An 11,007-nucleotide genomic window follows, 5' to 3' on the forward strand; every position below is an offset into this window, starting at 1 on the left:
AGTGGATAGAGCGTCGGCCTGCGGACTGAAAGGTCCCAGGTTTGATTTTGGTCAAGGGCATGTACCTTGGTTGTGGGCACATCCCCAGTAGGAGATGTGCAGGAGGCAGCTGATCGATGTTTCTCTCTCATCGATGTTTCTGGCTCTCTATCTCTCTCCCTTCCTCTCTGTAAAAAATCAATTAAAAAAATATATTAAAAAAATATGGACGTTTATTGGAAGCTTATACAAACTCCATCTGGGCAGGGGGGGGGTCCCAGAGGGGTCCCTCTGGGAATTGGCCACCAAATGGAAAAAACCTGCTCACTCTCTCTCTCTAATGGGAAAAAATTCTACACCCAAAAATCTAAAATCTGTAATCTGTCTTGTGTCCCTTGGTCTCCAGTCTATTAGTATATACGCTGTAGTTCTTTGTTTGACCCTGACCCTTTCTTGTTGGGCCCTTCCCCATGTTCTGACCCTGTGCTCTCCTAATTGGTCACTCTCTTGTTTCAACGGTCAAAACGCACGTGGTGCCCCCGTCCTTCTCTCCCCCGTATCTTGCAACATTCCTCTATCTCCTGTGGAAGCATGGTTCCCTCTTTCCGGCACTTGTCGACATTTCTGTTCTCTGTGAAAGTAGGTTTCCTTCTTCCCGGTCCTCTGTGACTTTCCTTTATCCTCTGTGAACGTATGCCTTCCTCTCCCCTTATCGTTGGCATTTCCCTGTCCTTCACATCCCCCTCTTATCTGTTCTGGTTGGAGTTGCTTTGGACCTTCTTTATGGCTCTCTCTCTGGCCAAGGGAGGGGTTATTGCCCCGTATGGCTGTGCCAGCTGCTCAGGGCAGGGCTGCGTCTGATCCACCTTATAATTGCCTTCATTGCTCAGGCCAGAGACACCGCTGTCCTTCACATAGGCACCCTCCCCCATGGACCCTCTTTATTCCCTAAGCCTGCCTGTTGGGTCCCTAGAATTCCTTTCGCCTTCCTCCGATTGATGTCATTGTCCCCCTTCCCTGTCTCATCGATACCCCTGGCCTTTGTCTCCTAATCAGAATATTATTTGGGTTTCTGCCTGGATTCCTGATTCCTGAAGAGCTATCCTTACTGGTCGCAAATAAATAATAGTTTCCCTCTCCCTTCGAAAGGCCTTATTTTCCGGTGACACCTTTCCCACCGGGGACCCTTCTGTCTTACCATCAGCGCTTCACAGAGAGCCCAGCAGGAAACAGGAATGTGGACCGACTGGGAGAGAGTGAGTGGGGACCGAGAGAGCCACTGAGTTAGCACCCCTCCCCACCCCCCTCCCTGAAGGAACGGGGACAGTGAAGACACGGGGTGGCAATGGAGGGGAGAGGACAGCTCCACCTTCACAGCACTCGCCAGCTGACAGTGCCCGGGACCCAGGGAGCACAGGGAGGAATTCCTACAGCAAGTCCCAGGCATTGTCTCTGCCACCCCAGCCCGCCCACCCTGCCCCTTTCTTCCACTCAGAGTTGCTGTCAGCCTGCCTCCGCCTCACCTGCCTCCCGGGGTCCTGCTTTCCCTTGCTTGGCTGGGGGCTGAGTTAGAGTCGCCGTGGCTTCCTTGGCAGATGAGCTCCTAAGGCTTTTTTCCTGCAAGAGTTTCTGTAAAGAAACAAAACTGCCCATCTCAGGAGCACTCTGGGGCAGAGGCGAGCAGAGCCGGGCCAGCTCCCAGCTTCATCCTGACCCGCTCCACCGCTCCACCGGGGAGAGATGGGCAGTTACCGAAGCTCCCTGTCCCAGCCAGCCAGGGCCACCGTGGCAGAAAACCACACGTCATTTCTCATAGCTCCGGAGGCTGCGAGGCCCAGATCAAGGTGCCGGCCCCACGCCATGACCTCATTCAATCCCAACCCCTCCCCAAAGCGACGTCTCCAAATAGTCTCACTGGAGCTTCCGCATGTGGATACTAGGGGGACACATTTCCATCCCCAACACCCGCTGTGGCTCAGTGTCCTCTTCTGTGCAACTGGGAAGCCCCTCTTCCCAGGCCAGGGACCTGGAGGGACATCAAGGGGGAAACAGAGGCACGGCCAGGCCTGGCCAGCTGGGCACCATCATCTCCGGAGCCCTCGTCCGCAGGGGCAGCCATGCAAACTGCACACACACTGGCTTCCTTCCACCCTCCCCTAACCCTGGGTGCCCATGAGCCCCAGTCCCTCTCCCCTCCCTCCAGCCTCACCTGCAGCTCCTCATAGAGCTGGGTGCGTTCTGTCAGCTCTCTCTCTAGCTCCTCAGCCTTGGCCCTCAGCAAGTCCGCCAACTTGGTCTTGGTTCCCTGCTTCAGCTGCTGCCAGTCCTTCAGGAGGCTGCTCACGTCCATACTGAGGAAGAGGCCATTCAATACGCCGCTCCGAAAGATAGCACTGCTCCCCATCGCTAGCGGTGTGCCTCTAAAGGCCCTTTGCACCCTCCTGGTCGTCTGGGTCGAGGCTTCGCCAGTGGCCAGGAGACGCTTGGCGGCAGCGGCCAGGCGCGGTTGGGCTCTGGCGACCTGCAAGGCCTGGATGTTCTTCCTGATGCCCTTGAGGGTTTTCCCACAGTTATACACAGTCTTTCCGGCCTTCACGGCATAGGCCACAGCCTCCTCGACCTTTGGGTCAGGGGCAGACAATTCCCTGCTGACCTGAGCTTGGGCCTGTTTATTGTGACGGTATTCCAAAATGCTGGTCAACACACTGGTGGCCCCAGCGACTGCCCCCAAACCTTGACCAGCAGCTGTAAGCATCAGGCTTCCTCCGGCTGTGACCGGAGCAAGGGCCAACCCCAGGAGGCTCATGGCTCCGGAGGCCACAGCGACCGAGCTGGTCACCAGGCTGGTCTGGGTGAAATTTTTGTGGGTTTTGTCGATGTCGTCTGCGAGGGCACGGTACTTTCTGATGGCCATTTCTAGTTCCGCTTTCATTATGGGAAACTCTTTCAAAAATATTCCTTCTTCAGGGGACAGATCTCCATCTTGTTGCTCCACATCTTCACCTGGAGGAATGTCATTGTCGTCCCTGCAGATGAGGGAAATAAAGATTTGGTTTTGCCCTAGCCAGTTTAGCTCAGTGGATAGAGCCTCGAACTGCAGACCAAAGGGTCCCGGGTTCGATTCTGGGCAAGGAAATATACCTCGGTTCCAGGCTCCTCCCTGGCTTGGGCCCTGGTTGGGGCATGTGCAGGAGACAACTAATCGATGTGTTTCTCTCACATCAATATTTCTCTCTGTCTCTCCCTCTCTCTCCCCCTCTCTCTAAAAAAATCAATGGAAAAATATCCCTGGTGAGGATAAAAATAAATAAATAAATAAATAAATAAAGATTTGATTTCAATGTCCCCGATGGGAAGGCCAGATTCTTAGGCCCAGATGGTTTCCGGAAGCCCCTGCCGCTCCCAATTCTGAACCCTCCCTGCATCTCCCTAACACCCCCGTGACCTCCGGCCTGACCCTGACCGTGCGAAGGCCCCAAGCGCTGCTGGGAGCTGCTGGTTCCATGAAGAGAAGAAACACGTGAGAGGGGCGTCCGGAGGGACACAGGGGAGAAGTGCAGGCCAGAGGGCAGGAGAAGGGAGAGCGGTCCTGATGGATATTTGCAACCTTGGTCAGAGAGACTGTGGTACTGTCACCGGCCAGAGGCAGTGGGCAAATGCTAGGGTCCTGGTCAAGGTCAGGACTAATGGAGCGGGCGGTCCATGGAAGGTAGGAGAAAGGAGCCCAGGTGTTGGGCGGGAGGTTGAGAGGTCTGTAGAGGCAGAGGCCAGTCAGGGAGGAGGAGGTGCCATGTTGTATGAGGCCCTCAGCTTTGATGACCTTGAGATTGGCGGCTGAGGTGTGACTTTGCCTCTGTCAGGAGTAGCCGAGCAAGAGGCCAAGATAAGCGACCAGCAACATTTTAAACTTCCCCTTGGCACGTGGCCAGCTTTCCTTGCCCCTCAGGCAGGTGGGATTGGTCCTCCAGGGGAGAGGCCAGGGACCCAGGGCCATGAATTCTAAAGTCTTGTCTTTAAGGTGCTTGACAGCTAAGGCAAGCTTGGCTTCTTGTGTTTTTTAATTAAACCAAATGCCTCAGATATGGACATTCGGCCACAGCAAGGCCCACTGACATAGTGTCGAATGGCAGCCTGGTTCTACCAGGCACAACGGCGGTTCACCGAATCACTCAGCGAGCATCTCGATTGTCCACGTTGAGCTGGAGCCTGGGGATGCTACACCTGCGGCTAACGGATAACTGGGCTTGAGTTCATGAACGCAGACACACTACAGGGCTTTCCTGGGGTCACGTGAGCCAAAAAGACGGAGTTCCTGCTTCATGGGCCTCCCAAAGGTGAGCCCCCACCCTGCCCCCACCTCCGCAGGACAATGTACACCTGAGGGTCCCAGTGCTCAATGGCATGGACCTAATTAGATCTCGACCTGCTCTCCAAAATGTTTAGTTCACCACGTGGAATGTTCTTCCCGAGGAGAACTGCCTTCCTGAGTGGGAAGACAGGCCGGCGTGGTGGCCAATGCCTTTGGGGCACACGGGTTGCACATGTGGGGGTGCCTGAGCATTTCAGCAGGGGCAACCCTTTCCCTGAGACAAAACTCGCCGGGTTACCTTTGCAAACCGACACCAGCTTCGAGTTTTTGCCACCGTGGCTCCACATCCGAGCTCCTCTTGTCCATGGGAGAAATGGGGGTGTTCCCAGGGGTCAAACGACTTTCTGGTTGGAAACATGGAAAACAAGGTGACTGCAGGGGCCCGAAACCTTACGAGATTCGAGTGTGGCGGGGCTTGAGATATGCCGAAGCCAAATAATGGTGAAAGACTTGTAATGTGCTAACTATTTGCCTACAATTGTTCTCACATTTTATATTGAGGTATAGTTTGCATATAAGTACACAAATTGAAGCTCTCAGCTCAATAAATGTGTATACACAACACACACACACACACACTCACTCACTCACACACTCACTCACACACGTCATCAGCACCCAGACCAAGATAGAGAACAGGTTTCCTGTGACTACCCCAGGCAGCACTCACCCCGCCCCAGAGGGAACCCTTATTCTGACTTCTATAACCACTGATTAGTTTGCCTATTTTTGATCTTCATATAAATGTTTCAGGTATCAGTCGTTCTAAAAAATGATTGGTATGCAGTATCTATATATATATAAGGCTAAGCGACTGGCCAACTGGCTGCTATGTATGACACATACTGACCACCAGGGGGCAGACACTCAATGCAGGAGCTGCAGAGCTGCAGTGACTTGGCAGTGTGATTCTTGGTGACGCATCCCAGAACCAGAGAAGAGGGAGCCTGATTCCTCAGGGGGCCACACAATTCCACCTTCGGCAGTGGGTTATGTTGTTGCTGGGGCACTGTCACCCAGAATCTGGTTTACTGCCGAGCTGCGGTGACTGCAGACACCCTTTGAGCTGTGGCACAGTGCTGCCCATGTGCTGCCCAGGTGCAGCCGGCGGGGAGGGACCAAGGGAGGCTGGCTCCAGGGCGTGTTCAGCCCCGTCTCACTCAGTCCCACCCCACTGGCCACCTTCTAATCAATTTCCTTTCAATGTGCACAAATCCGTGCACTGGGCCACTAGTTTCATTATATAAATACACGACAATTTGCTTATCTATTCTTCTGTCAACTGATATGTTTAGGTTGTTTATCTATTCTTTTATCAGTTGATATGTTTATGTTGTTTCCAGCCATTGGCTATTAAGAACAAATTGATTTAATGATTAAAAGATCATCTACACAGGACATAGCAACAATTTATAAGGCCCCTTAGTACCAGTTATATTCCCAAGGACATAATAATATTATGAGAGCTGCAAAGGCCCTGTCTGAGCACACAGGTGGAGTCTGAAACCCCTCCCAGAATCTACTTGCTAGGTGGTGAGACCTGGGACCAGGGATCGGGGGAGGTGCGTGTCTGTTAGGAGAGAGGGGCACTTTGATCGATTGATTGATTGCACAAAGTGGTCATCCATTTGTAGAGCTATGTGTTCCCAGAGCTGTATCCACTTGTGGGTAGGCTTTTTCTAATAAGCACTAAGGCACCACGTGGTCTAGCAGTGGCCCTGATTTAAGGTAGGTGTGAAAACGAACGCTTGGGCTGGAAAATAGACTAGGTTTGTGAGAGAGGAAACAGGCTGACCTCTTAGGAAGTTATTGCAATGGTTAAAGCAAGAGGCAGCAGCTGCTTGAACCAGGTTGGTAGAATGATCAAAATGATGGATTTGAAGGGATCCACAGGATTGTCAGTGAATGTGGGATGGGTGAGACCAGGGTCAAGGGTGACCTCAGGGTGAGTCAGGTTTTGGGCCTGAAGGACTGTTACAGGGAAGATCCCATCTACTGAGATGGGTGGAAGGTGTTCTGGGTGGGGCATTGAGTTCCGTTTGGGGTGGACTGAGTTTGAGATACCTGATTAGACATCCAAGTGATGCTGAGAAGGCAGCGGATAGATGAGTTTTGCTCTGGTTGGGAGAGCAACTGTGGGGCCAACAGTGTAGAAAGTAGTTAAAGCCACAAAATTGCATCTGAGCCCCACCAGAGTGGCTCGGTGGTTGAGCATCGACCTATGAACCAGGAGGTTGTGGTTCGATTCCTGGTCAAGGCACATGCCTGGGTTGCAGGCTTGAGCCCCGTAGGGAACGTGCAGGAGGCAGCCGATTGATGATTCTCTCTCATCATTGATGTTTCTCTCTCTCTCTCTCTCTCTCTCTCTCTCTCTCTCTCTCTCTCCATCTCTGAAATCAATAAAAATATATATCTTTTAAAAATTGCATGTGAACTTTGGGGAGAGAGTTGTAGAAGCCAAGAATGGCCCAAGGTTGAGCCCTGGAGGACGCCACCAGTTCAGCCAGGCAGAGAGGAGACGGCAGCTGGCGAAGGACAGGACTAAGGACGAGTGTTGGAACCGAGTGACTGTGTGTGTGTGACTGCGGGTTTTTGTGTGTCCTTGTGTTCTCACGGGTGCTGGGGCTGCTCTCCGTCCTTCTCCTACAAAGACGTCACTGGACTCTGCTTTTCCCTCCAATGCAAGCGGCTGGGAGGGGGAGCTTACCTTGGCAGATTGAAGATGTCTCTGTCGTTGCCACCTTCGAAGTGGTCTCCTGGCTCTTTTCCATCCTCATAGTGGCGGGGCGTCTGGCAGATGTGTCTTATGCTGCGGGAGGAAAACGCTGACCGTGGCATTAGTATGGAGTCAGTGTGGCCTCCGTCTCTCACCAGTTCTGTGGTTTCAAGGAAACCCACTCACTGCTCTCCGTTTCCCTTTCCTCCCCTGTGAAGCGCGAGTACACTGCCTATCTCCAACAGAGGTTTCTGGATTTTTCATAATTACGAGCAGGATAGAAATCCTCTATTTAAAGGAAAAGACTCCCGGATTGGGTCAGAAGGCGAAATCCAACTACATGCACTTCTTACAAGCGATGCATTGGAAACAGAGGCCCAGAAAGTTAAACCTGCAGGATGAGCCGAGGTGCAGCAGGCCAGGGAGGTGGCTGCGTCCAGGGAAGGGTAGCACCAGGGGTCCTCACGATGGAACTTCTGCAAATTAACTGTGACCGCGACCACACAAACCTACACGTGTGAAAAGTTGCATAGGACGACGTGCACACACACACACATGAGCGGAGGAGGCTGGTGAGAGCTGAGTAAGTGGTTTGTATCCACATCCACTTCTTAGTTGTGATATTAGAGTTCGTGAGCCATTGTTGGGGGGGAAATTGGGTAAAGGGAGGTATGTAGGATCTCTTTTTGTGGGAATCTATACTTTTCTCAAAAAAAATTTTTTTTTAATATATATATTTTTTATTTCAAGAAAGGAAGGAAGAGGGAGAAAAAGATAGAAACATCCTGCACACCCCCGCCCCCCTTCTGTGCATCCCCACCCTCTCGTTGTTGGCACTCGCTCCTGGGGCTGGTGGAGAAGTGGCATCTTCCAGATACGCCCCCTCTCTCATGACCTCCTCCTTCCCCCTCTCCTCCTCCTCTTCCACTTCTAAAAAATCTTAGAAAATAAATCCTCCTTTACCTATTTTGACGTCACAAAAGCCCTTATAACCCGTTTTCCTCTAATTACTTCAATGAATGCAGATTTACAATAGACATTCCAGAAACAAAGAATAGGATTCATCTGTACTCTCACTACACGGAAATAAACACTGCCAGCCCTTGATTTTACAAGCAAAACCAATTTAGACTCCTGCTGCTCCTACAGTTTTGCATGAATTGTTGTCACTTAACATTATATTCTAGTGGCTCCTCATATTACTAGAGCGTTTCAGACAGCTTACAGGCCCTGTAACATCCACCCTGTGGAGGTATCCTTTCGTATTTAATTGCTCCCCTGCTGTGGAATGGCTGGGTTGTTTGCAGTTCCAGTTTTTCTTTTATGAATAACTTTTGATCCTTATAGAAATGTTGGTCACATGTTTGGTTATTTCTATGGGATAGTCTTTGAGATTTAATGCATCAAAGATTTTTTCAAAAAAGAGAAAAAAGGTTTTCTCCTCTCTGGTTTATAAAGCTGGGTTGGGAGGATTTGGCTCCAGGGTGCCCATGGCCTATAACAGTGATGGTGAACCTTTTGAGCTCCGCGTGTCAGCATTTTGAAAAGCCCTAACTTAACTCTGGTGCCGTGTCACATATAGAATTTTTTTGATATTTGCAACCATAGTAAAACAAAGATATATATTTTTGATATGTATTTTATATATTTAAATGCCATTTAACAAAGAGAAATCAACAAAAAAAAATGAGTTTGCGTGTCACCTCTGACACGCGTGTCATAGGTTTGCCATCACTGGCCTATAATATAAGCCAGACATGCACCTAACTACTTTAGGCACCTTTAATCCTCTCTGACGTTGTGAAATAAATGGTAATGTTATTCCCATTTTACAGATGAGGAAACTGAGGCACAAGGAGACCGATGTCACGCAGTTGGTAAGTGGGAGAGCCCAGCGTGATTCCAGTTGATCTCAATCAGGGCTGAGTTTTCTCCCCAGGGGACATTGGTAATGTCTGTAGACATTGGTGGGGGGCGGGGGTGCTACTGGCATCTGAGGCTGCAATGCTCAGGGCGGCCCCAAAGAGAATGACCCCGTCCAGGACGTCAGTGGTGCTGAGGCTGAGAAACTGCCCTGGAGCCCTTCTCCACCAGCACCTGTGACCCCCAGTTCTCATGTTAGTCCTCCCGGGCGGGCGAAGGGCAGAGGGGACAGCAGGGAGCTGTTTGGTCGGAACAGGTCCCCTCCCTACTGACCTCCCCGGACGTGAGAGGAGACAATGGGGTTGATGACTGGGTAAGCCATGTTTCTTTTCCTTTTTTAAAATATGTTTTTATTGATTTCAGAGAGGAAGAGAGAGGGAGAGAGAGATAGAAGCACCAATGATGAGAGTGAATCATTGATCTGGCTGCCTCCTGCACGCCCCACACTGGGGATCCAGCCCACAGCCCTGGCATGTGCCCTGGCCGGGAATCGAACTGGTTCATAGGTTGATGCTCAACCATTGAGCCATGCCAGCCCGGCCGAGGGCTCATATTTCTGACGGTCTCTGTGTGCCTGCTTAGGGAGCCTTTAGTCCTCCCTGCACACCAACTCTCCCCGGCATCCACTCTAAGCAAAGGTGGGCGACTCTGAAAACACAGCTGGGGCCAGGCCCCTCCTTCCCACAACTTTCCCAAAGGAACCTACAGTCCAGGAGACGCTGGGGTTGGCTTTGCACTTTCCACAACTCACCCAGCCTCTTTTCTCCTGCAAAGAGGGCACCCCTAAACCGCGCCTGCAGAGAGCTTCCAGGGAAACGCCTGTGTCTAGAGGTCTCCCACACTCTGGGAGCCTGGCCCTCTCCCTTTAGGACCCTGGGGTCCCCTTGACCATGGCAGCGGGGGAGTCTCAGCTTGGTGGGTCATATCACCCTATAATCAGGTTTTCCTTTAAAGCAGCGGGTCGCCAACCTTCAGGACCTCATGGACCACCGGTGGTGACCACTGCTGTAAACTTCACATGGCCCGTGAGGGAGAGATTCCCATCCTGATTTATCAAAAAATTCGCACTGCAGTCCTGGCTGGGTGGCTCAGTTAGAACATCGTCCATATGCTGAGGTTGTGGGTTCGATCCCCAGTCAGGGACACACAAGAATCAACCAAAAAAATGCACAAATAAATGGAACAACAAATCGATGTCTCAGTCTCTCTATCTCTATCTCTCTCTGTATCTCTCTCCCTTCCTCTCTCTCTAAAATTCAATTTAAAAAAAAATAGAAAAAGAATTTCAACTTCAGACCCTTCCCAAACTCACAAAGTTCATAACTGGCAGGACAGGAAGGGACTTGAACCCTAGCAGCACTGACCACAGCTCCTGGCCTGTAGCCGACCTCTCAGGCCCCCAAGCAGCCCTCCCTCCTCTGCCTGTGCCTCACCTGCTCTCACTGCAGCCTGTCCTCTGTCCTCACCTCTCTGGGGCCTCAGGTCCACAGGGTGCTGTGAGCGTCCGTCCAGGCTGGGAGGACAATGAAGACAGTGCCCAGTGTCCAGCGGGTTTTTCTAACCAGGCACAGGCGCAAGCGCCGCCCCCGCCCCGGGCCTGCGGAGCTCTGTCCTGAGCAGGGATTGTGCAACTGCTCAGGGTGAAAAGTTCCTGGCACAGAGAAGCCAAAGGTCCTCAGCACCTTCTAAGAGAAACACGGGGGCTTTCCCATACCTGGCTTTTGCTTTCGCTTTCCTGCTTGCTTCTTTCTCTAGTAGATGTGAGGGGAGGGGGCCGTGCAGCCAGAGGCAGAGGGCTGTGAGGGTGCAAGGACTCTGAAGTGAGCCCGTTCCTCAACCGCCTTGGCCTCGGTTCCCCATCTGTGAAATGGGTCTGAAAACAGCTCCTGTGGCACAGAGCCATGGCGAGGAGCCACGAGCAGGCCACACAGAGCCCGCGTGGAATGAGCACCCACAGGGGCAGCTGTAAGGATTGTTGTCACATCTCTGTCCCACGGTGGGAGGGGGGACAGGAGAGCTC

General features: G+C 51.9%; 1 protein-coding gene across 2 annotated transcripts in view; it reads right to left on the reverse strand.

Annotated features, from left to right (window-relative positions):
• The window catches only part of APOL6 (apolipoprotein L6), a 13,293-nt gene extending 2,795 nt beyond the window's left edge, over positions 1-10,498 (reverse strand). Inside the window, exons 1-5 of one of the 2 annotated variants that reach the window (XM_023757272.1) lie at positions 10,421-10,498; positions 7,056-7,173; positions 4,587-4,692; positions 2,189-3,005; positions 1,459-1,608 (exon numbers count right to left, since the gene is read on the reverse strand). In XM_023757272.1, coding sequence (XP_023613040.1) covers positions 1,483-1,608; positions 2,189-3,005; positions 4,587-4,692; positions 7,056-7,125 — 1,119 coding nt within the window. In that variant the 5' untranslated portion in view covers positions 7,126-7,173; positions 10,421-10,498 and the 3' untranslated portion in view covers positions 1,459-1,482. Of the gene's footprint in view, positions 1-1,458; positions 1,609-2,188; positions 3,006-4,586; positions 4,693-7,055; positions 7,174-10,420 lie in introns of those variants that run through there. The other variant, XM_014459140.2, reaches the window with a different exon arrangement.
• Positions 10,499-11,007: the final 509 nt, after the last annotated feature.

This window comes from Myotis lucifugus, unplaced genomic scaffold, assembly GCF_000147115.1.
Source record: "Myotis lucifugus unplaced genomic scaffold, Myoluc2.0 scaffold_103, whole genome shotgun sequence".
Taxonomy (NCBI): Eukaryota; Metazoa; Chordata; class Mammalia; order Chiroptera; family Vespertilionidae; genus Myotis; species Myotis lucifugus.